Raw genomic sequence first — 26,053 nt, forward strand, 5'->3', positions numbered from 1 at the left:
CCTGAGAGGTCGAGGCTGCACTGAGCCGTGACTGCACCATTGCACTCCAGCCTTGAGGCTGCACTGAGCCGTGGCTGCACCATTGCACTCCAGCCTGGGTGGCAGAGCGAGACCCTGTCTCAAAAAAGAAAAAAAAAAAACTACTAATAAAGGTGACAGTTTTCACAGCAGTTTTGCTGCCCTTATATTTTGGTTCTCCTGTGGAGGTAGCAAAACTGGTTTCTGGCCCCGTGGCTGTTTTTTTTGTTTTTTTTTTTTTTTAAACCTGATTCAAGTTCTCAGAAGACTACATATGGTTTAATGCAATTTTTATAAACTCAGAAATAAAGCTACATAGTATGTTGTTTAGACTCATATAAATATGAGATAAAATTATATTTTGAAAAACAAGAAAATGATAACCACAAAATTCAGTCTAGCGATTGTTGTGGTCAGTGGGGGATCTTGGAATGTGTCAGGGAGGAGCCACTAAGTAGATGCAGGTCATTGGTTGCCTTCCCTCTCTTTCCCTTTCCCTTTCCCTTCCCTTTTCTTTCTTTTACGGCTTCTGCTTTTGAGACAGGATCTCACTCTGGCACCCAGGCTGGAATGTAGTGGCATGATCTTGGTTCACTGCAGCCTTAACCTTCTGGGCTCAGGTGACCCTCCACCTCAGCCTCCTGAGTAGCTGGGATTACAGGTGTGCACCACCACACCCAGCTAATTTTTATTTATTTTTTAATGTAGAGGCAGGGTCTTGCCATGTTGCCCAGGCTGGTTTTGAACTTCTGGGCTCAAGCAGTCTACCCACCTCAGCCTCCCAAAGTATTGGGATTACAGGTGTGAGCCACTGCGCCCGGCTGGTAATCTAGTAATTGGTAGTTTTCTAGTTAGGTCCTAGGATGTTAACTAGATTGATGTATAATGTACAAGTAGATTATATGGATTATTTTGGATCAAAAATTATATTAAATATTTTAAAAGAAAAATTTAAGAAATGAAAGGCTGAAACATAAAGGGATCGATGATAAATAAAAGTAAAGTTTTTGAGAAAAATGTAGGAGTCCACACTTCATACCAGTGTGGGTGAGTTCTGGCATTTGTGTGTTGTAAGGAAATACAGAGAAGAAAAATAGTATAGAGGCACTTCTACTGCTAGATATACATTTAGTAAATCAACTTGAAATTTGAGGGAAAATAGATACCTGCTTCACAGTATACCCAAGATAAATTCCAAATGGATTTAAAAAAAAATGAAAAAGAGAGCATAGATAGTGTAAATGGTTATTTCAGTGATAAGAAAGGACTTTCTAAGAATAAAAATAATAAAAATTAAAAAACAAAAATTACTGGAATGTACCTCAAAAATTAAATTTCTGTAAGGTACAATTGTCCATAAATTTGACAAAATTTAAAGGTAATTGACCAGTTGGGAAAATATATTTGTAAAATATATGATAGAGACTTATTATCCCTAATGCATAAAATGTTTTTATAATTTAATAAGCAAAGTTAAATAACCCTAGTTAAAAATGGGCATAGATCATATAAGACTCGAGATCCAGTCAGGAAAACAAAAACTAATTTAGGTATTACACAGAAGGATGTGACACAGGGAGTGAATTCCTTAGGTGTTGGAAGAGCTGAGCTTCAGCAGGGCCCAGGAGCAGCTCAGAGATTCGCCACAGCAGGAGCCACCCCTTCCCCTGAACCGGAGAGCTGGGCAGTCAGGAGTTGGAGCCGTGGCCAGCCTGCTGGGGCCACAGGAAAAACCTGTCAGTGGCTCAAGGTAGAGAAGTAGAAAAGTAATGTGTTTGTTTATTTTCTCTTACGTTATTCCCCAGTCTCTCACCAGATGGCCCCAGGGTGGTAAAGGACACAGAGAGAATTCACAACAGAAAAAAATTAGGCTGTCAGTAAATGTATGAAAATATGTCCTGTCAGAGAAATGTATATTGAAACAATGGGATGAATTTTTCTTTATGGAATAGACAAGGTATTAAAAAATGATAATACTTAGGCCAGGCGTAGTGGCTCATGCCTGTAATCCCAGCACTTTGGAAGGCTGAGGCGGGCGGATCACCTGAGGTCAGGAGTTTGAGACCAGCCTGGCCAACATGGTGAAACCCCGTCTCTACCAAAAATACAAAAATTAGCCAGGCGTGGTGGCACATGCCTGTAATCCCAGCCACTCGGGAGGCTGAGGCAGGAGAATTGCTTGAACCTGGGAGGTGGAGGTTGCAGCGAGCTGAGATTGCACCACTGCACTACAGCCTGGGCGACAGAGCAAGACTCTGTCTCAAAGAAAAAAAAAAGATAATACTTCAGTACTGATGAGAATGTAGAGAAAAAGCTTGCTTGAAACAAATTGGTACAATGTCTGCATAGGCAGCGTTCTATCAGGTGTGAAATACAGCTATAAAAATGATGCATACTCTGAGGATATAATGTCATGAAAAACGCTCCAGTGATACGAGAAAAGCATCTTACAAAAGAATATGGACAGAGTCCTACTTTCTTGATGGAATGGCTTGTATCAGAGAAATCCTCCAGCTAAAACAACTGTAAAAGTTGGATTTAAAACAACAAAAACACTCCAGCTAATTGAATATACCGGAGCAACCAAGGCCGCTGGGCCCTGAAGAGCCGAGGTCCTGGAAAGAAGGGAAACATGGAGGCGATCCCTGTTTCCATTCAGGTTTGCATCTTGATTGCTCAAGACAATAGAGTGAAACAGAAAGACTGATGGCCTAGGGCGTGTGACGTTCGCACAGGGTCGAGAGGATGAAAATGGAAGTTGAGAGCCTTCCGGTGGGAGAATTTCTGATAAAACATCCTAGGCTTTGGTCGAGCCTCGTGCAGGCCTGTGCTCTAGGAAGCAGGGCAGACCTGGAGGAGTGTGAGGAGAAGGATGGGGGGAGGAGGAGGAGCAGAGAGCAGACCCGGTGGCCGAGGCACCTGGATGTTGGGCGGGTCGTTCACTCGGTCATTCACTGTGCATTCATTGAGCACCGGCTGTGTGGCGATAACGGTAAAGGAAAGAAACAAAAATCTCTGCCCTTGTGAGTTTATATCCCAGTGAGGAGTAACAAACAAGTATCTTAAGGATTTGACCCCGGGCACACTAATGTTAGGGTGAAATTTAGGAAAGGAAAACCAAGCACAGGCGATGGAAAAGGAACTGTTTGTGAAGCAAGAGGAAGCCACGTGGGTACGGCGTTTCGGGGCCTGTGGGCGGAGGGCGATCGGCTGTGTCAGGCCTGTGGGAGCGTGATTGGCTGTGTCAGGCCTTTAGGCGGAGGGCCATTGGCTGTGTCAGGCCTGTAGGCGGAGGGCCATTGGCTGTGTCAGGCCTGTGGGCCGAGGGTGATTGGAAGGCAATTGGCTGTGTCAGGCCTGTGGGAGCGTGATTGGCTGTGTCAGGCCTGTGGGCCGAGGGCGATTGGCTGTGTCAGGCCTTTGGGTCGAGCACGATGGGCTGTGTCATGCCTGTGGGTGGAGGGCCATTGGCTGTGTCAGGGCTGTGGGCGGAGGGCGATTGGAAGTCGATTGGCTGTGTCAGGCTTGTGGGCAGAGGGCGATTGGAAGGCGATTGGCTGTGTCAGGACTGTGGGCGGAGGGCCATTGGCTGTGTCGGGCCTGTGGGCGGAGGGCCATTGGCTGTGTCGGGCCTGTGACAGAGGGCCATTGGCTGTGTTGGGCCTGTGGGCCGAGGGCAATTGGCTGTGTGGGGCCTGTGGGCCCAGGGCCTTTGGCTGTGTCGGGTCTGTGGGCCGAGCGATTGGCTGTGTTGGGTCTGTGGGCCGAGCGTGATTGGCTGTGTTGGGCCTGTGGGCTGAGGGCGATTGGCTGTGTCAGGTCTGTGGGCACAAGGCCTTTGGCTGTGTGGGATCTGTGGGCCCAGGGCGATTGGCTGTGTCAGGCCTGTGGGCCGAGCGTGATTGGCTGTGTCTGGCCTGTGGGCGCAGGGCCATTGGCTGTGTCAGGGCTGTGTGCCGAGCGTGATTGGCTGTGTCGGGCCTGTGGGCGCAGGGCCATTGGCTGTGTCGGGCCTGTGGGCGGAGGGCCATTGGCTGTGTCAGGCCAGTAGGCCGAGGGCGATTGGAGGGCGATTGGAGGGCGATTGGCTGTGTCAGGCCTGTGGGTTAAGGGTCAGTGGCTGTGTCAGACCTGTGGGTCAAGGGTGATTGGCTGTGTCTTGCCTGTGGGCAGAGGGCGATTAGCTGTGTCAGGCCTGTGGGCAGAGGGCGATTGGAGGGCAATTGGGCTGTGTCACCCAGACCTGTGGGTGGAGGGCGATTGGCCTGTCAGGCCTGTGGGGTGAGGGCCATTGGCTGTGTCAGGCCTGTGGGCAGAGGGTGATTGGCTGTGTCAGGCCTGTGGGCTGAGGGCCATTGGCTGTGTCAGGCCTGTGGGCAGAGGGCGATTGGCTGTGTCAGGCTTGTCCGCGGAGGGCGATTGACTGTGTCAGGCCTGTGGGTGGAAGGCTATGGGCTGTGTCAGGCCTGTGGGTGGAGGGCAATTGGAGGGCAATTGGCTGTGTCAGGCCCGTGGGCCGATCACCATTTGCTGTGTCAGACCTGTGGGTGGAGGGCGATTAGAGGGCGGTTGGCTGTGTCAGACCTGTGGGTGGAGGGCCATTGGCTGTGTCAGGCCTGTGTGCGCAGGGCGATTGACTATGTCAGCCTGTGGGCTGACGGCGATTGGCTGTGTCAGGCCTGTGGGTGGAGGGCGATTGGCTGCGTCAGGCCTGTGGGCGGAGGGCGATTGGCTGTGTCAGCGTGTGGGCTGATGGCGATTGGCTGTGTCAGGCCTGTGGGCCAAGGGTGATTGGCTGTGTCAGGCCTGTGGGCGGAGGGCGATTGGCTGTGTCAGGCCTGTGAGCGAGGGGCATTGGCTGTGTCAGGCCTGTGGGAGGAGCGCGATTGGCTGTGTCAGGCTTGTGGGCCAAGGGCGATTGGCTGTTTCAGGCCTGTGGGAGGAGCGCGAATGGCTGTTTCCGGCCTGTGGGCGGAGGGCGGTTGGCTGTGTCAGGCCTGTGAGCGAGGGGCATTGGCTGTGTCAGGCCTGTGGGAGGAGCGCGATTGGCTGTGTCAGGTTTGTGGGCCAAGGGTGATTGGCTGTTTCAGGCCTGTGGGAGGAGCGCGAATGGCTGTTTCAGGCCTGTGGGCGGAGGGCGATTGGCTGTGTCAGGCCTGTGGGCGGAGGGCGATTGGAGCGTGAAAGGCAGGTCAAGTCCTGGGGGAAGCACAGAGGTTGGCTGTGGCCTGGAGAAGAGCGTGGCCCAAAACACTCACTGGCTGCGTGGTCTGACCATGGCGCAGGTGATTGCACAGTCAGTATGTCAGCTCCTGAAGTCAAATGAATTAGTCCTTACGAACATCCCAGGCATATATGTTGTGTGACTTGATTTTGTGTTAGCTCAGGCATACGCATTAGAACGGTCACACATCAGGTTCGTGACACACACACGAGGCAGTCGGGGAGCAGGATCACCAAATGCCAAGGTCACACACCAGGTTCCCACAACTGTCTACTACTCAGTTATTTTTAACAACTGTTAAATATCTCAGACTCACCCCAGCCTGAAGCTAGGTTTCGGACAATAACATGCATTTAACTCTAAGTGTACTTCTGTTCTCCCTACACTTCCCCACGTATATTATTATTCAAGTTAATTTTTGTCTTATTTTCAATTTATTTCAAAGGATGCGAAGTACAAAACTGCTTCGGCTCATTGACTTAGATTTTTCATTTACTTTCTCTCTTTTGGATCTACCACCAGTAAATGAATATGACATGTATATCAGAAACTTTGGGAAAAAAAATACCAAGCAGGTAAGTATGAGATGTGTTAACTAAGTGATAAAATGCAAGTAAAGTCTAGTAGGATAACTTTGTGTCTTCTTGAATAATGTTCTGCAATATTAGAACTTGGGAATGGTCTGTGAAGGATACAAGGTTAAGGAAAATGGGGACCCATCTTCACATGGGGCCCATTCACCCGAGAGGCCTGGCACAGGCAAAGCTGGAGGTACTCCAGAGCCTTCAGGAGCTCTGGTGGGTGATCTGCTCAGAATGGGGACAGAATGGCTGCTGTCCTGACCTTGGAGTGAAGCTTTATGCTGTGCAAATGTTTTATTTATTTATTTAGAGACAGAGTCTCACTCTGTCGCTCAGGCTGGAGTGCAGTGGAGTGATCTTGGCTCACTGCAAACTCCACCTCCCGGGTTCAAGTGATTGTCGTGCCTCAGCCTCCCAAGTAGTTGGGATTACAGGTGTGAACCATCATGCCCGGGTAATTTTTATATTTTTAGTAGAGACGGGGTTTCACCATGTTGGCCAGGCTGGTCTCGAACCCTGGCCTCAAGTGATCTGCCTGTCTCGGCCTCCCAAAGTTCTGGAATTACAGGTGTGAGCCACTGCGCCCAATCTATATATTTATTTTTATTTTTATTTGTATAAATTGAGGTGGTACAAGTGCAGTTTTGTTACATGGATCTGTTGCATAGTGGTGAAGGCAAACGTTTTATTTAAAGTCCAACAAAGTATCAGGTTTGGATTTGTTTCTTGTGTTCCAGGTGAGTGTATAGCAGTCCTACTTGTCAGTTTAAAATTCTTATAATTGAAGAATTTCAATGTATGCAATACTTCTCAAGGTTTTTATAATCTGGACTCACTTAAAAGTTTTTAAAATTTAATTTATTTATTAGAGACAAGGTACTAATTTATTTATTAGAGACACTCCCAGGCTGGAGTGTAGTGGATGTTCACAGGCATGATCGTAAGACACTGCAGCCTCAGCTTCCCCCATAGCTGGGACCGCAGGCCTGTGCCACCATGCCTGGCTTTGGACTCTCTCTAATTCAGATTATACCTGTTTGATTCTGGGACTCCCGTCTCTCATGGGTCCCTCAAGGGGCACTGGTGTATGGCATTCCTGCTCCCTGTCTGCCTTACCTGCCTGTCTGTTCCTCAGTGTCCAAGGCCTGTTTTCTGGGTGAACCCTTCCTAGTGACTTACACTGAATTCTTTCTCCTGTTCCAGAGTTCCTACAATTTACTATTTCGTGAAATTTTGTACTTCCCGGTAGTATTTCCAATCATTAATTCATTACGTGATGGTCTCACTTCACAACGAGGTTCTAAAGCTTTTGAAGTCAGATGTCATATCTAACATTTTTCTTACATTCCTGATACTGGTACCACCAATCTTAACATTGTCTAGTTGGTACACTCAATAAAATCCTTTTAAAAGGAGGAAGGTCACGGGATGAAGCTGAAGAAGCTGACGGCTTTTACAATTTTTAAATTTTTAAATTTTTTTTAAGAGACAGGGTCTTGCTCTGCCACCCAGGCTGGATGGAGTGCAGTAGCAAGATCATATCTCACTGCAGCCTTGAACTCCTGGGACACTGACGATATTAATCCTGGTTTTGCAGCTGATTCACTCTGACCTTAAGTAGATTATTTATCTTTGGTGGTTTTCCTCATCCTAAAGCTATTAGTAACAAAACTGATTTCATTGAAGCATGTACCTTTTGAAATATATGTGTAGTTTTGCAAAACCAGCATGTCCTGAGAAAATAGGATGTGGGCAGGCGAGGTGGCAGTATTTTCAGACTAAAGGGAAATCGTTTGGTGAGACTTTTTGAAGACACTTTTGAAAATTAGACCTGTATATATCTATATCGAATGTTTAAACACAGGTTGTCTTTGCATGATTGTTCTTTATGCTTTGATACTTACTTTTGACACAGTGACTCTCATTATTAACTTATTTCAGTAATGACAGATTGCTCCGAAATTGAAACCAATGTTAATTTTGGCATATTTTTGTTTTTAAGGCATATGTTCAGTGTAACGAAGATAATGTTGAAAGAGACATTCAAACGGAGGAAATAGAGACCAGAGAAGTGTGGACCCAGCACCCGGGAGAAAGTACTGTTGTATGTGGAGGTAACATCTTGCTCTTGAGTGTTGACTATTGACTCTCTTTACATTCTTTTTTGTTTTATTTTTACTTATTCCCTTTCTGGTTCACTCTCATTTTGTCTTTCTCTTCTGTATGGTTGTTAGCACATGACAATAGCAGTACCCAATTTTCTTTTAAAGAAACACTAACCATCAGCCACAGAGCTGCTGAACTACAAGGGGGAGGAAACCTGCTCTCGAGGCCCAGTCTGCGCCATTGCCAGGATTTATGACAGATTTTATTCCTATGTAGAGGGAGAGATTCCACATTCCAAACAACCACTGTGTCGCTGGACCTTTGGAGCACACTGTGTTTTTAACGTAGGGGAAGCCTATTCTCATGAATATAGAATTTTTATGTTTTAAGTGCAGTTTGCAAAAATGTTCCATCAATTTATATCGAAGGTCCCTAGAATATGTGGTTTCTGCTAAGTACTCTGGAGCGATTTACATGTTGAATACTTTACTGGTTTTTCTCAAGGAATTGCCTCTGTATGGCAGGGATGTATATTACTCCCTTTTCTCAGGTAAGCCTCACCTTAAGAAAGTAATATACCTAAACTTAAGACTTACATGATAATTAAATTGATTCCTTTGAAAAATTTTTTTTTTTTGAGATGGAGTCTTGCTCTGTTACCCAGGCTGGAGTGCAGTGGCATGATCTCAGCTCACTCTAACCTCCGCCTCTCGGGTTCAAGTGATTCTCCTGCCTCAGCCTCTCGAGTAGCTGGGACTACAGGCGCCTGCTATCATGCCTGGCTAATTTTTGTATTTTTTAGTAGAGACAGGGTTTTGCCATGTTGGCCAGGCTGATCTTGAACTCCTGACCTCAGATGATCCACCTGCCTCGGCCACCCAAAGTGCTGGGATTACAGGCGTGAGCCACCATGCCTGGCCTGAATGTTTTTCTAAATGCATTTACGACTTCTATAAAACAATGTGCAATTGTTTTTGGGAGTTAACAGTAGTAAATCTAGAGAGTATAGTGTGAAGTTTTCTGCCTTTTCCTTCTAGGACTCTTCATGTTGATTTGTTAGGCCTGTTTGAACTCTAAGATGTGTAATGCATGATTATTTTAGAGTCAACTTCGTTGATTTTATATAACCTGCTTTTTTTAGGCAGTGAACAAAGAGATACTTCTGATGCTGTAGTTATGCCAAAGATTGATACTCCAAGGTTATGTAGCTTTCTGCGGGCGGCTTGTCAGGTATGCTCAACCTATATATGTTGTGTTCTCTGTGTAAGTGCTTAAAGTTTCATTTTACATAGAAACATAGGAGCTTTTAAGATCTTAAAGTCTTTGTAGCTTGGATAAATCAGAATCAGTTACTCATTTTCAAGTATTATTTTCTTACAAATTATCAGTGGTACATTCATTAAGCCCTTGTGGGCAGAATAACACTGGGTAAATGTATATCACTGAAGTACTGTGTGTGTTTTTGGATCGTGAATTTTATTGTTAATTTCTTACATTTTAAAACAACTACAGACTAAATAGCAGACACGAAGTTGGCAAGGCAAGCATAAATCTAGGGTATTTGAAAATAATAAACTTCTGATTTTACAAGCTGATTTATAAACTGAAAAATTTAAAAAATCCATACAAAGAGACATGGAACAGTCCTGTGAAGCTACAGGTACTTTAGTGGTTATCACCTCATGGCCGTGGGTCTCGTCTGACCCCCTGCCCACTCCACCACCCACCCCATCAGTTATTTTGAAACAAATCCCAATCATCTAACTTTGCCTCCAAATAGAGTTCAGTATGAATCCCAAAAAGCAGAGAATATCTAAAAGAGTAATTAGTCATAACTTATAATGCAGTCAGATATGAAGTTGGCATTCACATTTCCCCAGCTGTCTCATCACTTTCTTGTATGTATGCTCAGCACTTGAGTCTACTGCAGCACTGAAGAGTGGAACGTTGTGAAACCTCAACACGCTAGTTGAGATTAAGGATGATTGTGAAACCTCGACACGCTGGTTGAGATTAAGGATGATTGTGAAACCTCGACACACTGGTTGACATTAAGGATGATTGTGAAATGTGGACACGCTGGTTGAAATTAAGGATGATTGTGAAAACTCAACACGCTGGTTGACATTAAGGATGATTGTGAAACCTTCACACACTGGTTGAAATTAAGGATGATTGTGAAACCTCGACACGCTGGTTGACATTAAGGATGATTGTGAAACCTCGACATGCTGGTTGACAGTAAGGATGATTGTGAAACCTCGACACGCTGGTTGACATTAAGGATGACTGTGAAACATCGACACACTGGTTGACATTAAGGATGATTGTGAAACCTCGACATGCTGGTTTTGATTAAGGATGATTGTGAAACGTCGACACGCTGGTTGAGATTAAGGATGATTGTGAAACCTGGACACGCTGGTTGACATTAAGGATGATTGTGAAACATCGACACGCTGGTTGACATTAAGGATGATTGTGAAATGTCAACACTCTGGTTGAGATTAAGGATGATTGTGAAATATCAACACTCTGGTTGAGATTAAGGATGATTGTGAAACCTCGACATGCTGGTTAACATTAAGGATGATTGTGAAACCTCGACATGCTGGTTGACATTAAGGATGATTGTGAAACGTCGACACGCTGGTTGAAATTAAGGATGATTGTGAAACCTCGACACGGTGGTTGAGATTAAGGATGATTGTGAAACGTCGACACACTGGTTAACGTTAAGGATGATTGTGAAACCTCGACATGCTGGTTGACATTATGGATGATTCTCAGACAGTAATCTGAGCACATGGTGGTCATGTAGTCTCTGTGTTGCAATTATGTAGGAATCTATGGTTTACGAAATATGATTTTACACAATTTATGATTTGTATCATATTTTGTTTTAGTGTAAGTTCTAAGTGTTCTAGTTCTAAGTTCTAGTGTAAGTTCTCATCTCTAAGATAAGAGAGTGCTTGGGTGCAAGGTGAGGTGGAGAGGGAAGGAGGGAGGACGGAGGGCCACCAGCCCGGGGCCATCCCTGAACTCACAGCTCTCCTGTCTCATCTGTGGCCTGGACACACTCCTGCAGGTCGTCAGTAAACACTTCCTGCCTTCTTCAGTCCTGTCCGGTGTTTCTGACAAGACACTTCCTGTCTCCTCACACAGATGCTATCAAGTCTCACTTAAACACTCCCTGCCTTACACACTCCACTTTCCACCTCTCACTAAACACCCGCTGCCCTCAACACTCCACCCTCCACCTCTCACTAAACACTCCTTTTCTTGCCCGTTCCCATCCTGTCATTTCTCAGTTCAAATCTCCTGTCTTCCACACTCTCTTCCTGTCAGTTCTCATTAACATTTTCTTCCTTCTTCCCACCCATCCTGTCAGTCCTCACTACACGTTCCCTTTCTCACACGAATCCTATCAATTCTCACTCAACATTTCCTGCCTCCCGCCCTCCCAGATTCTGTCACTTCTCACTCAATATTCCCGGCTGTCCTGACCCTGAGTGTTCCCGGGTCACGTCAGTTCCCACTGAACACTTCCTGGCCTCAGTTCTCACTACGCAGCCCCCTCTTCCTCACACAAATCCTGTTGCTTTTCACTCAACACTGCCTTCCTCACTTTCCTTGTGTTAGTTCTCAGAAACATTTCCAGTTCTTTTTCCATCAATCCTGTTGTGTCTCCCAATCTTCTCTCTCTGCCCCGTCAAATCCTAAAGATGACCCTCCTGGAACAATGACAGTGTTTTACCACTCACTCTGGCTTTTTACCAAAACCCAGTGAGAGAGACTCGGTGGATTCATGACTGTTCTTTACGCTGCTTTGTTCATTTATGAATGCTGGATATCCAGCCCCCTTTCTCCCACTGTGATTTTTAGCAGTGTATGTGGTGTGAAAAACAACATTCAGGGCAAATGATGGTTCTCCTGTGGAGTTTATTTTAGTTGATCTTACCGTATTAGTTTTCAGTATTGAGCAGAAAGGACCGTATCATTTTTCTTGTAGTTATGATAGTGTCGTGGATCTAAGCAGTTATTTGCAGATATGGATAAGATGAAAAGGCAATTTTTTTTGGGAAAAGATAATCCATTGTGAAGTTTTTATTAAAGACTACTCACTTATGTCTGACAGGTGATGGCCGTTTTGCTGGAAGAGGATCGCTTGGCAGCTGAACCCAGCTGGAATCTTAGGGCTCAAGACAGGGCCCTGTATTTTAGTGACAGCTCATCTCAGCTGAACACCAGTCTGCCATTCCTTCAAAGTAAGAGGCTGTTCTCAAATATGGTTTTAAATCCAGTGACTAAACATTCATGTTGAAATAATACTCTGTAGTATTATATTTTATTTTAATGTGATGGGGTTTAATGTACATAAAACTGAGAAAGACTGAGTTTCTGCAGAATTCAAAAGTGAGTAGTCAGTTTTTCCCTCTTAAGTGTGTATGTTAAATTTGTGATTAAGGATTTTAATAAGATGAATAGAAGAGGGATCCACAGTAATTTAAACAAGTGAGATTGTTTAAATGAATGGGAACTGAGATTTTCTGTGTTGGAAATCTTATTTTCTTTTCTCTTCCAGTTATTCAGTTTCGTTTCTTTTCTTGAGATAGAGTAGTAGAAATAGTTGGACGAGCATGAGAGAGTGTTCAGATCAAAGTTATGTTGTTTAGATATAGTTACAAGTAAGACGCTTAACATTTAGTGTAGATAGACCTAGATTTTTAAGTCAATCCGTGGTTATGGAACATAAAACGGGAAGCAAAGCCCAGGATCTCATACAGAAAGTACAGTTGCATGTAACTGTTTAATCAGTTCAGACAAACGCATTTGCAAGACCAAACTGAAATTTCTTGAGCTAGTAACCTCTTTGTCTCTGAAAAAGTGGCTGTCGGGTACCGGAGGGCAGCCATGGTCCCGGTATTTGTGGAGAACTGGCAGAGGTGGTCCGTGTGGCCGTCTGCTTGGTAGCAGGTGCGGGTGTGCTGCAGGGTAAACGTGCTTCAGGGCACGTGTGAGGCCAGAGCAGTTGGTGCCATTGTTCCAGGCATTTCTTCCGTCCTGCCTGCTATTTAGAGATTTCAGTTTATTTACATTTCTCTGTCTTTTAACATTAACAAAAATGGCATTGTTAATTTAACAAGTCTTCACATTCTTTGAGAGGGTTTTGTCTTTTCCTGTTAGAAAAATAATAAATCTCTGTACCTGTATCATTCAACACATTGGCATCCACACTCCCACACCCAGCACACACCAAGAAGGGAACCGAGTGTGCACGGTCCCCAGGGAGCCGACACTGAGCAGTGATAGCAGATGCATGAGAGCAGCAGCGGTGCCATGGCCTCTGTCGGAGAACACGTGACGTGTGTGTGTGTACCACAGCACGCGGCCTGCATCAGAGAACATGTGATACGTGTATGCGTACCACAGCTCGTGGCCTCCATCGGGGAACGCGTGAAGTGTGTGTGTGTACTGCAGCACCGGGCCTCCATCAGGGAACACGTGAAGTGTGTGTGTGTGTACTGCAGCACTGGGCCTCCATCAGGGAACACGTGAAGTGTGTGTGTGTGTACTGCAGCACTGGGCCTCCATCAGGGAACATGTGAAGTGTGCGTGTGTACTGCAGCGCCGGGCCTCCATCAGGGAACACGTGAAGTGTGTGTGTGTACTGCAGCACGCAGCCTCCATTGGGGAACACGTGAAGTGTGTGTGTACTGCAGCACCGGGCCTCCATCAGGGAACACGTGAAGTGTGCGTGTGTACTGCAGCGCCGGGCCTCCATCAGGGAACACGTGAAGTGTGCGTGTGTACTGCAGCGCCGGGCCTCCATCAGGGAACACGTGTGAAGTGTGTGTGTGCACTGCAGCACCGGGCCTCCGTCGGGGAACACGTGAAGTGTGTGTGTACTGCAGCACGTGGCCTCCATCAGGGAACACGTGAAGTGTGTGTGTGTACTGCAGCACCGGGCCTCCATCAGGGAACACGTGCAGTGTGTGTGTGTACTGCAGCATGCGGCCTCCATCAGGGAACACGTGAAGTGTGTGTGTGTACTGCAGCACCGGGCCTCCGTCGGGGAACACATGAAGTGCCTGTGTGTACTGCAGTGTGTGGCCTCTGTTGGGGAACTCGTGAAGTGTGTGTGTGTGTTGCACTTCCCACATGTCCAAGGAGTGGAGGGTCTTGTTTGCTTATTTTTGTGTTCTGGTAAAATGAATATTGAGATAGCAGAAGGAACATGAGACTGCAAGAGAGGCATGAGACGGAGTGTGTGGGTTGTCTCACCCTGCGAATCCAGAATTTCACTCACGTTAGATTCTGATCTGTGATCAGATGTAGAGATACTTCAGCCTTCCTAGGGTCCACCCAGTACCCTCATCACTATTAAAACATGCAGCAGAATGACACAGCCAGCGGGTCGTCCTCATCGCTATTAAAACACGCGGCAGAATGACGCAGCCAGCAGGTCGTTCATCTGACAAATGTTCTATAGCGGGTGCTATGCCCTGGGCATATGCCCATAGCATGTCAGGGAGCTGCAGTTGAGCAGTGAGTAGGACGACAGCAACTCTGCCCTCCTGAACTTGTGTTTCGGTGAGTCAAGTAGACTGCACTGGCTAAACAGATCAACATACAGTCTGTCAGAGAGGGATAAGTTCTAAGGAGAAAAATAAAGACAGTTCTGATAGAGGAGGCCTCACTGTGAGTGAAAACTGGACGGAGATGAGAGACGCGCCACAAGGAGACGGGAGCTTCTGGAGGAGGCGCTGCACACAGTCCTGAGAGGGGGGCACACCTGTGTCTTGGGGAGAAGCGAGGAGACCACGGTGGCCAGTGAGAGGTGAGGTCAGGGCAGCGATGGGTCAGGCCTTGGTTGCCATATCATAGTTCCGCTGTAACAGGAGGTACACGTTCCTAAAAATCGCTACACTGTGGAAGACTGCCAATAAAAACCACAGGGCTTAGGAGAAAACGGGGTCAGGTCACAGCACTCGAGAACCTCATTCCCACTAAAAACAACTATTAAATATGGCACCTGGAAGAAGACCTGATGCTTGCTGGTGGAAGTGGCCCCAGAAGGCTGCAGCTATGAGCGATTGTGACGAGGCGGAAGGAGGGTTCCCTGGAATCGGAGGGGATGTTGTGACCCAAGCATGGATGGTGTGGGTAGCAGGATGTGAACTGAGGGGCTGATAGGTGTTTGTGGTGTGTGTGTGGCTGGGGTTGGCCGGGTACTGCTTTCCACATTGACTGGGCGCCTGCCAGCAGTGTGGTCCAGTTCTTTGACTGAAGTTGTCGCCAGTCATGGACTTCCTATCCTTCTGTTTCTTGAGTTCCATCTCCATCTTCTGCTGATGTGTGAGAGCTGCTGGCACGGCCAGCAGTGGCAACAGTAACGCCTTGGAGTGCAGTCCCTCGCCAGGTGGAGCAGCGTCTGGAACGGCCCTCAGCCGCTCGCAGCCTTTGAGGAGAGCAGTGTGCCACGTGGTGTTCCAGTGCTGAAGCCCCTGCAGCTGGTGTATTAGCAATGTTCTGAAGCAGAGGGGCAGCCAGGCTCACTCCATTACCTCCCAGCTCTGAGATCCCGACTCCTGGCTTCTGGTGGGCAGCTGGTTTCTGTGGGAGTTGCTAGTGGAGCCACAGGTGTCTTGGGCTGCATGCTACCACATTTTAGCCAGACTGTGAGGTCAGCTTGGACAGTGTTGGGGCATAGGCTGTGGCCGTTCATCAAAACCTACGTTTCATGTATGTTGGTTTCGAAAGAACCATGTTTGTTTCTTCATGAAGCTGAATTTTTTTTTGAGTATTCGCAAGTGTGTTAAATTTAACTTGGATTCTGGCAGGTCACTAAAATGTGAACATATTTTTCTTCTCCCTAGATCGAAAAGTATCCTCCTTGCACGCCTCCCAAGTTCAGAGGCAGATGGTGGTCTCCGTTCACGACTTACCTGAGAAGACCTTTGTGCCCCTGCTGGACAGCAAATACATCCTCTGTGTGTGGGATATTTGGCAGCCTTCAGGGCCGCAGAAGGTTCTGATATGTGAGTCCCAGGTACAGCTCAGGAGGAGAGTCGCGCGTTTGATGGGAGGATGGACAGCGGACAGAGCGTGAAGGTGCAGGTGGGGAGAGGCATGGAGAGAGGTGCAGGGACAGGAGGTGGGTAGGGACTTATGGGCCATTCTCTGTCTCTCACAGCTGGCCTCAGCTGTGCTGTGGGTGCGGCGAGACACATGGGTGTGCTTGTTTTGACTCTGGAAACTCGTAGTTCAAAATGAGCAAACGAGAATTTTCACAGAGCACCCCTTTAGGTTAGCTGAGAATTAGGAAATGGAGGTAGTTGTAGGCTGAATGAAAATGCTCACCATGCTGGGCATAGCTCTGGGGCCCTAGATGCCTGTTTTTTTGCCTTGCACTGTTTCGGTCCTGAGTGTTTTAGAGGTTTCTTAGACTGCCTGGAAGTTTCTTAGACTGCATTGAGGTTTCTTAGACGGTGTTGAAGTGTGCTGTCGCTCAGAGCCCTTCTGGAGGCCTCCCATTCACCGCCCAGGAGGCTGGCACCGAGGCTTGAGGACTGTGCGGTGAGGGGTTGGGGCTGCCTCTGTTATGTTTGGGAAAATGTGCATTTGTATTTTCCTAGTTATGTATTCCCTGGCCTCAAACCCATTGATTTCCACAAAAGCTGTAGAGAAGAATGACTTGAAATTGTAACTTTTGTAATACAAGATGTAAATAAAATGGCGCAGGATGAACTGCTGCTTTTGTGGTTCAGCTGATTGAGCTGAGTGGACAGGCTCCCGGCAGGCTTTGTGTGGCCAGATGAGTGTCAGCACCTTGCGTTTGTGGTCATAACAAGCCTACGGGGTGGGTTTCTCATCCCTATTCTCCATTTCAGGAACCTGACAAGCCACCGCTTATTTCTGTGCAGGAGTCTGCGTTCTGCTTGCTGTGCCCTGCATGTGACTCCCGTGCACAGTGAACATGGTCAGACACCCCACTCAGTAAATGCAGCTTCTGTGAGCATGCCTCTCATATTCTTCCGTCATCGGCTTTCTGTGCGTTTGTCTTTTAGGTCACGTGTTGCTGCTTGAGCCCTTTCAAAGCATTTTTACTGTTTGCTGGAACAGCGCACGGCTCAGTTGTCGTCTGGGATTTGAGAGAAGACTCAAGGCTGCATCACTCTGTGAAGCTGAGCGATGGCTTCTGGACGTTCCGGACCGCCACGTTTTCCACCGGTCAGTGTCATCTGCCTGCCAATTGTGTGTCTTCTAGAAAAGCCACACAGATTTGAGGAACAAACCTTTACATGGATTTGCATTTATTTATTCACATTATCCCAGAGGACGGGGTCTGACCCATGGGCAAAAGCAGCATTTGATAAATATAAAAAACAGAAATCAATTCCAATCATGATTATCCAGTGACCAAGAATGACTTGAATTTCCTTTCTTATTAAATTTGTGGATTCTAAAAAATCCTCAATGAAATTACCTTTAGTTTTAAAGTGGCTTGAGGCATCTTGGCATGTGTGTTCTTCAGGGCAAAAATAGCTCACACTCGCGTGAGCAAAGCCAGTCACCCTGAGGGCTGCCAGGAACCAGCACAATTGGGCCTCCCTGAGCCTCGGCTTGACTTGGGTGGACATTCATACCATACCGTGCCCAGCCACCACAGTAGGCACCTGGCATAAGTGTTTCCTGTGTTCTGGGACTCGCCCTAGTGCGTAGTGTACATTGTCTCATTTAATTCCCCTGATAGCCCTGTATCATAGCTCCACAGGAAGATGCAGCGTTTATGTAGGGTCACGCTGACGACATGGTGGGGCCTGCACTCGGACACCACGCCACGCCCTGCACCGCCCCTTCTCGTAGGGGCTGGGGTGCTGTGGACTGAAGGTGCAGGCCGAGGTCATCACTCACCCCTCTGTGTGGCTTTATTATCGTAGATATGTTGCGTGTCTGTCTGTGTTTGACATGTGTATCTGTACATTGTACATAAGAGAGCCACTTTTTAAATTCCCCAACCATGAATTGTGCCCCTCTGTGTGGGGCAATATTACTACTGTTAAGACTGTTTGAATTTATCGCAACTTATGGGCTGTGATGCTATTTTAAAAGATATATTTTAAATAAATAATCTTTGCCTTTTCTAACTGCTGCTGCTATTACTAAAAAATTTTTGAATTCAGCACCATTTTCAAAAACAGTAAACGTCTAGACTGTACATACAAATAAATTATTCCATTAAAATACATCCTTCTTTTTTTTTTGAGATGGGGTCTGACTCTGTAGCCCAGGCTGGAGTACAGTGGCATGATCTTAGCTCACTGGAATTTCTGCCTCTTGGATTCAAGCGATTCTCCTGCTTCAGACTCCTGAGTATCTGGGATTACAGGTGCCCACCACCAATGCTTGGCTAATTTCTGTATTTTTAGTAGAGATGGGGTTTCTCCATGTTGGTCAGGCTGGTCTTGAACTCCTGACTTCAGGTGATCTGCCCGCCTTGGCCTCCCGAAGTGCTGGGATTACAGGCATAAGCCACCGCGCCCGGCCTTGTCTTTGAAATATTATCAATAAAACCTACAAAGTTTTAAATAAACTCCCAGTAGTGAGGAGCTGTGGAACTTCTGATTCAGACCATGAGTCAGAGGAACCAAATTCTCGCCTGGGAGACCAGCCCTTTCCTCAGTCGAGCCATCAGTGCTTCATCTGGGTCCTCTCACTTAGATACCCTGTAATTTATTCTTAATTTCTGAGATGGTTTTGTCTTTTTCTTCAGTTTTTTTCCTGAGTTCAATCCCAATTCTCATTTCATTTCTTGCTTTTCTGGGTCTAATTCTGTTCTTGATTTCTGATTCCCAGTGTTTTTTCTTTCTTGTTGTTTTGATATGTTTCCAGATGCCCTTTGAGGAGATGTGATTCCATTTGGAATGTTGAGTTTTGTGTCTTCTGCCTTGTGCTTGTTTTTAGGAGGGAGAATTTTCATCTGCTGAAATGCTTTGATTTACATTTTTTCTGTTTTCTTCTTATAGTAGCTTTCTATGGAGTTTGGCGTTTTTCTACTCGTAGACATTCTGTAGGTGGATATTTTAGGTCAGTGAGCTTTGCTTTATTGATTGGCGACAGGTATCTTTTCAGTGGGCATGGTGCCTCGAGGTGGTAGGTGGGGTGGGTTTGCCTTTCCTTTGGTTTTGCAAACGCCTGGATTTCGCTCTTGCTGGCAGTTGTGAGGTGTGTGCGGAGGTCACCTCCGTTTCCTGTTCACGTCCCCCTTCCCATCGGCTGTGCTGCTCTGACCTCCTCTGCTTCCCAGCTCCTTCCCCTGAGTTGCTTGAGTGGCCCCCAGGATCTGGCCTCGCAGAGACTTTGTCTGAGTTTTCTTTCAGACTGTGTGGCATGCTCTGTTTGGATGGTGGGCTTTAGCTTTCTTCCTGCCTTCCAGACTGGAGAGCAGGGGCTGGGGCCCGTGTGTCCTAGGAATCTGAAAGTCGTGGTCCTGTGTCAGTCGTGTGTGGTCCATGTTGGTCTTGGGGTGTTTTGGGAAGATGTGTGGAGAGAGTTGGATCTGTGAGACCCAGAAGCACCTTGTGTTTGTCCCTGTGTGATGCGAACTGCATTTCTGCAACTTACTACTTACACGTGGGTGCTGTGGGCTTTTGAACTCCAGATGGAATCCTTACCTCAGTAAACCACCGAAGCCCTCTTCAAGCAGTAGAACCTATCTCAACGTCCGTCCACAAAAAGCAGAGCTTCGTGCTTTCACCCTTTTCTACTCAAGAAGGTACGTGATTCTTCACTTTCTTAAAATCCTTAATCAATAGTTGTGAAATATGGTTTCCTTATTTAAAGCCATTTCTTTCTTTTTGTTTCTGTTTTCATCAGAAATGTCAGGTTTGTCCTTCCACATCGCTTCCTTGGATGAGAGTGGGGTTCTCAATGTGTGGGTGAGTAGTGGCCCAGGCCGGGCACATGCAGGGCCTGAGTGAGGTGGTCTGGGTGGAGGTGGCGCCTGAACAGCGCAGGGGGCGGGACCCAGTTAGCTATGGTGGGAAACGGAGAGCAAGACTGGGCTTATTGGTCCTGAGCAGAAGGGATGCAGAAGGTCACGCATGGCAGGTTTGGGGCCCTTTCGTGACAGCGAAATAGGAATCTCACACAGGGCTTTGGGAACACAGAATGAAAGTGAGAAGGGAACAAAATGTTAGGGCCGAGGTGACGCTGGATTGGCTTGTCCTACGGGCCAAGACTGTTGATTAAGTCACCAAGTGAAGAGAACACGAGGAGATCAAAGCAGAGGAGTCAACTTGTAGAGCGTTAGTTCTGAGTTTAAAGATCAGTCTCTTTTTCTGGAGCAGTTATGTTTTAGTACCTGATATAGCACTCCATCTTAATTAGAGCTATGCTTTGCTTAGGTTGTTTCGTAATTATAAAATGTATCAATATTCATTTTCAATATTCTGTTTTTAGGTGGTGGTTGAATTACCAAAGGCAGACATCGCAGGTTCAATAAGTGATTTAGGTAACTATTAAGTAAAAAAATTAATTTTAGTGTTTTCTAAAATGAATCAAGATTAAAAGTACTGATAACTGCAGCCAGGTGCAGTGGCTCACGCCTGCTGGGAGCCTCAGCACGTTGGGAGGCTGAGGCAGGAGGATTGCTTGAGCCCAGGAGTTTGAGACCAGCCTGGGCAACATAGCAAGACCCCGTCTCTACAAAAAAATTCAAAAATTGGCTGGATGTGGTGGCACACACCTGTAGTCCCAGCTGTTTGGGAGGCTAAGGTGGGAGGATTGCTTGAGCCTAGGAGTTTGAGGCTGCAGTGAGCCGTGATCATGCCACTACACTCCAGCCTGGGTGATGGAATGAGACCTTGTCTCTGTAAAAAAAAAAAAAAAAAGAGACCAATAACTGCTTTGAAAAATATAAATTACTACCTGAAAAATGAAAATTAAAGTTGTATGTCATATAACCTTATCAACTGTTGAACAGGCATCTCAATTAACTAGAATAATCAAATGATATTCTGAGTGAATTTTTTTTTTTTTTTTTTGAGACAGAGTCCCGCTCTGTTGCCCAGGCTGGTGCAGTGGTGTGATCTTGGCTCACTGCAACCTCTGCCTCCTGGGTTCAAGCAATTCTCCTGCCTCAACCTCCCAAGTAGCTGGGATTACAGGTGCTCGCCAACACGCCCAGCTAATTTTTGTATTTTAATTTTTGTATTTTTAGTAGAGACAGGGTTTCACCATGTTGGTCAGGGTGGTCTTGAACTCCTGTTGGTCAGGTGGTCAGGATGACTTCAGGTCATCCACCCACCTCGGCCTCCCAAAGTGCTAGGATTACAGGCATGAGCCACCGCATCCAGCCTCTGAGTGAATGTTTTGATCTTAGTAGGGTTTAATGAGTTCTGTTTACAGCTGAGTACCATTCAGTTCTGTCAGACAAGTCAAGGACAGCTGTGTTCTGTAGCTGTTTCCTATGTATTTCAGGTGTCCGAGTCTTTCAGTGCGCATTCATTTTGGGGCCTCTTCCTCTCAGTTTTGGATTTACAACCCCAGGGCATATCAGGAACACTGGATGCTGCCCCTGAGGGCCCTTAGACTGGATCCCAGGGTGGCAAAGGTCCCTGGGTCTGGGCAGAGCAGAAGTGACTTGAAGCAAAGCTAACAGCACCTCTCACAGTTGGCTGCTCTTGATGCTATGGAGTACGATTTTCAGTTCCAGAAAGGGCTCAGAAGTGACGGAGTAATTCAGTCCTGTTGTGTTCTGTGGTTGACATTAGCCCATGTTTTGATCTCAACTTCTTTCTCACCTCATTGGCCTCCCACAACCCAGTTTGTAATGACGAACCCCCCTTTCACCTTGCTTGTATCAGGGGTGTTTTCTCATGTAGATCTGGCAAAAAATAACATGAGTGAGACCAGCTTTGTTCCTAACCTCTTGAGATTAGGGAAGAGGCTGCTTTGGCCCTCGGAGCAAATGCTGTGTGCTCCATAGTCACACGTCTGTGGTGGCCCTTACAAGTTTACGGTTGATTCTGACTTCAGTAAAAATAAGACAGTCTTGGTGCTCATTTCACTGGTAAATGCTTTTGAGGTGGAGTCACCATGTTTCTCAATGTGTTCTTCATGCGTCACCCTCTCTGCTCATGGAGCCGTTCTGCTCTGTGTTGTCCACTCCAGGCTGCCCCTAGAATCCTGGAGTGTCAGAGCTAGGGAGCCTGGCAGGGGTCCTGGTGCCTCCTTCTCAACGTACACAGGTCACGGGGTGGGTTAGTGATGGGGCGAGACCCACACAGTTGGTCTCAGCACCAACCCCCCTTCACACCCAGGGTTCCGCCCCAAATGCCCAGAACTCTTGTGACCTTAAGAGTTCGCTTTGAGGCTGGTTGTGCTGTTAACTTGTTACATGATCAAGGTATTTGTCAAGCAATTATGGATGGTACTGAGATCATTTCTGTCCAAGTCAGGTGATAATCTGGCTATGGAGACAAAATCATTTTGCATAAAAAGTATTTGCATACAAATGTTTTGTAGTACATGATGGTCATATAAAGGATATCCTGGGGTGGTGAGTATTTCATTTTAAAATATTGGTGTATAAAAACACCCTTTCTTCACTGAACCACTTACCAAAATTGCAACCATGTTCCAGCCTTGCCTTTAGGAAGGGAGGACGTTCAGACCAGCCCATTGTTCAGGGTGGCTGCCAGCTCTTTGTGTAGGCATTGGATGAGTGGCTGTTGGAGAGCTGAAGTCAGCCACCATCTTTTTATGAAATGTTCTCTGCATAAGCGAGGTCCAGTCCTAGGTGCCAGGAGACCTGGGCGAAGACCCCAGCCCGGGAGAGGGCGAGTGGTGGTGGACTTGCTGGAGCAGAGGCCCAGTGGGAAGGCCCGGCCAGAAAGGCTACCCGTGGATGGTGGCGTGTAGGGGCCAGTGGAAGGGCCTAGCCAGAAAGACTGCCCGTGGATGGTGGTGTGTAGGGGCCCAGTCGGAAAGGGCCTGGCCAGAAAGGCTGCCTGTGGGCTGTGGCGTGTAGGGGCCAGTGGGAGGACCCGGCCAGAAAAGCTGCCCACAGGCGGTGGCGTGGGAGCCGAGATGCCAGGTGGGGGGCGTGCTGGGAAGCTTCACATTTGTGCATGGCGGCGTTGACCCTTCTTCACTGTGGTTATGACTGGCAGGAGATACGAAGCAGCTACAGGGACCCTGCCCAGCTGCAGGTTGGGCTTATTTCTATCTCCTTTTAATTCACCTGCCCCCAGAGTTTTAGGCAATGCCTTGCCGAGAATTTGGCTTTTAATATCCATAGATTTCTAGTTTTTCCCCTTGTAGTAGTTTTAGAGGGAAAGTGATATTGGGAGCAGACACAGGAGGCAAAACCAGTGGATGGCCGAGGAGCCAGTGCTGTAGCCATGAACGCTTTCAGGAAAGGAAAGGAAGAGCAGTCAGGCCTCAGAGCTGTGGCTCTGTGTTGTTTGAGAAGGAAGCTGGAGAAGCTGCTGGAACAGAGAGTGAGGCCGGATGCGCTCGGCTGAGGAGCCACTCTGCCTCCTGTGTGTTCTGCCCGGAGACCAGCAGATTTCTGAGTCTCTGGGATGGTGGAGAGAGAGGTCCTGCAAGTTTCCTGTAGGCGTTGGAGCCTCGGTGGCCATTCACAGGACAGTGTTTGCTGCTGTGATCTAAGGCTTATTTAGTGTATGTACACTCGTACACATGTATGGATTGCTTACCCCCCTTATTTTATCAGATCTAATGATATAAAGGCTCCCAGATCATGGTTCTACAATCTTTCTTCCCATAAGACTTGAACTGTGAATACTCGATTCTTCTCCTAAGGCAGGATACGTGAACCTCACCCAGAGGAAGGCAGGGATGCTGTGCATTGATTTGCATTTGATGTTATTTCCTAACACAGATATTTAAGCAATGAAAAATGATTCCAGGCAACTATAAGTAGATTTTGATTTAGCTTCTATTGAAAGGTGCATTGATTTTGGTTCATCTGTTTTTAGGTCTGATGCCTGGAGGGAGGGTCAAGCTGGTACCTAGTGCTCTGATCCAGTTGGGTGACAGGTAAGATGTGAGGGAAAATGCTTCACTATCTCACAAAGACCTAGAAGGAAAATAACATTGGGGAATCGCATATACGGTAAATGGTGAGCTTTTGCGATGAAGAAGTCCATTTTCTCACATTGTTTTTTTACTGTTTTGTTAGTCTATTATTTTTATTTTTTTATTTTTTTGAGATGGAGTTTCGCTCTTGTTGCCCTGGCTGTAGTGCAGTGGTGCAATCTTGGCTCGCTGCAAACTCTGCCTCCCTGGTTCAAGCGATTCTCCTGTTCAGCCTCCTGAGTAGCTGGGATTACAGGCGCCTGCCACCGTGCCTGGCTAATTTTTGTATTTTTAGTAGAGATGGGGTTTCATCATATTGATCAGGCTGGTCTCGAACACCTGATCTCAAGTGATCCACCCACCTCAGCCTCCCAAAGTGCTGGGATGACAGGTGTGAGCCCCCACGCCTGGCCTTGTTAGTCTGTTATTAATGAGTGAATGTAATAAATACAGCTTCCAGGTGTAGAGCTAACATTTTGTCTTTAAGTAGAGGTTATTTTCTTTTAAATTGGTCTTATTTAACTATTCTTCAGTTTTTATGCAACCCTGAGGTTAAACTTAAAGTTTCAGGAACCAGAAACATTGATAAAAAGTTTTATTAAGAGATTTAGATTTCTGCTTTTACTCATATAACTTAATATGACATAAAAATTCTTCACAAATGTACAAATATTGTTTGTGGTATTTATATGTTTTATGTTAATTTATTTCCTAAAGTATCTTTTCTTGTCATTTACTGCACTCAGGGGTCAAAATTTTGGGGCCTGGTTCTTCCTAGTCAGAAAACCTGTGGGTTGTGTTAATGAATTCATGCATGCTTGGAGACTTTAAATCAACTACAGTTGTAATTAGTAATTACAACTAATTATGAAAGAGAATCAATTATATTTTAAAAAGTCATTTACTGTATCGCAGAGCCAAACATACGTGGTTCCTGGGCAAGCCCCTGACCCCTCCAGCCTCTACAGTTCCCCAATGAGTTTCTTTACGACTTTTTATCTCTGCTAGGGCCCTTATTGCTTTATACTGTGCATTGTATTTATCTTTAACTATCAGCTTCTCCTGTACTTAACTGCACACACACAATCTTTGAAGGAAAGTGTCTAATGTATCCACTGTTTGGGTTTTTTCTTACGCAAAAACTCCTAGCAGTGTCTTCCTGAGATCCATGCATAATAAATGTTCCCTCAGACTGCTTAACCAACCATGTTGAGCTTATTCTACGTGTCAGGCTTTGTAGCGCTATTGGGGAGCATCCTCTGTCAAGGTGCTCCGAGAAGGAGGCGGATGAGTAAATGTTACGTGATTGCAGGGGGGACTCCTTGCTTTCTCAGGAAGAAGGATCTGCAGTGGAGTTTAGGGTGAGGTGAGGATGTTCCTTAAGGAGTTCCTGGGGCGTTACTGCCTGGGAAAGGGCGGAGGGTGAGGTGAGGATGTTCCTTAAGGAGTTCCTGGGGCATTACTGCCTGGGAAAGGGCGGAGGGTGAGGTGAGGATCTTCCTTAAGGAGTTCCTGGGGCGTTACTGCCTGGGAAAGGGCGGAGGGTGAGGTGAGGATGTTCCTTAAGGAGTTCCTGGGGCTTTACTGCCTGGGAAAGGGCTGAGGGTGAGGTGAGGATGTGTCTTAAGGAGTTCCTGGGGCTTTACTGCCTGGGAAAGGGCGGAGGGAGAGGTGAGGGTGTTTCTTAAGGAGTTCCTGGGGCTTTACTGCCTGGGAAAGGGCGGGGAGGAGGCAGAATGGGGCTGAGAGGAGGAGCTGAGCTGTGAGGCAGGTCCCACGGCCGACTCCCCAGGGCCCGGGAGTTGTGAGCTGGAATGGCCTCCCAGAATCACGTGGCTGGGGCTTTGTGCCCCCCATCCCGTCAGTCACTGAGCATGAGTGTCCCCGGGAGGACGTTGCCTGCAGGGAAGCAGGTCCTGCAGCTCTGTCTTGCACTGCCCCTGCAGCTAGGCCCCATCCCTCAGGGTGCAGAGGACGAAGTGTGCTGTCAGGATGTGCACAGGGCTTGTGGGAG

The 26,053-nt window shown here is 46.9% G+C and overlaps 1 protein-coding gene across 9 annotated transcripts in view; it reads left to right on the top strand.

The window, feature by feature from the left end:
• The window catches only part of DYNC2I1 (dynein 2 intermediate chain 1), a 95,332-nt gene that overhangs the window by 50,432 nt on the left and 18,847 nt on the right, over nucleotides 1-26,053 (top strand). For all 9 annotated transcript variants that reach the window (XM_054495218.2, XM_054495219.1, XM_063668061.1 and 6 more), the window contains 10 exons: nucleotides 5,688-5,817; nucleotides 7,826-7,937; nucleotides 9,071-9,159; nucleotides 12,068-12,197; nucleotides 15,810-15,982; nucleotides 17,001-17,163; nucleotides 19,595-19,708; nucleotides 19,810-19,871; nucleotides 20,395-20,446; nucleotides 23,940-24,000. In XM_054495218.2, the coding sequence (XP_054351193.1) occupies nucleotides 5,688-5,817; nucleotides 7,826-7,937; nucleotides 9,071-9,159; nucleotides 12,068-12,197; nucleotides 15,810-15,982; nucleotides 17,001-17,163; nucleotides 19,595-19,708; nucleotides 19,810-19,871; nucleotides 20,395-20,446; nucleotides 23,940-24,000 (1,086 nt within the window). The remainder of the gene's footprint in view (nucleotides 1-5,687; nucleotides 5,818-7,825; nucleotides 7,938-9,070; nucleotides 9,160-12,067; nucleotides 12,198-15,809; nucleotides 15,983-17,000; nucleotides 17,164-19,594; nucleotides 19,709-19,809; nucleotides 19,872-20,394; nucleotides 20,447-23,939; nucleotides 24,001-26,053) is intronic.

The sequence above is a fragment of the Pongo pygmaeus genome, chromosome 6, assembly GCF_028885625.2.
Source record: "Pongo pygmaeus isolate AG05252 chromosome 6, NHGRI_mPonPyg2-v2.0_pri, whole genome shotgun sequence".
In the NCBI taxonomy this organism is placed as follows: Eukaryota; Metazoa; Chordata; class Mammalia; order Primates; family Hominidae; genus Pongo; species Pongo pygmaeus.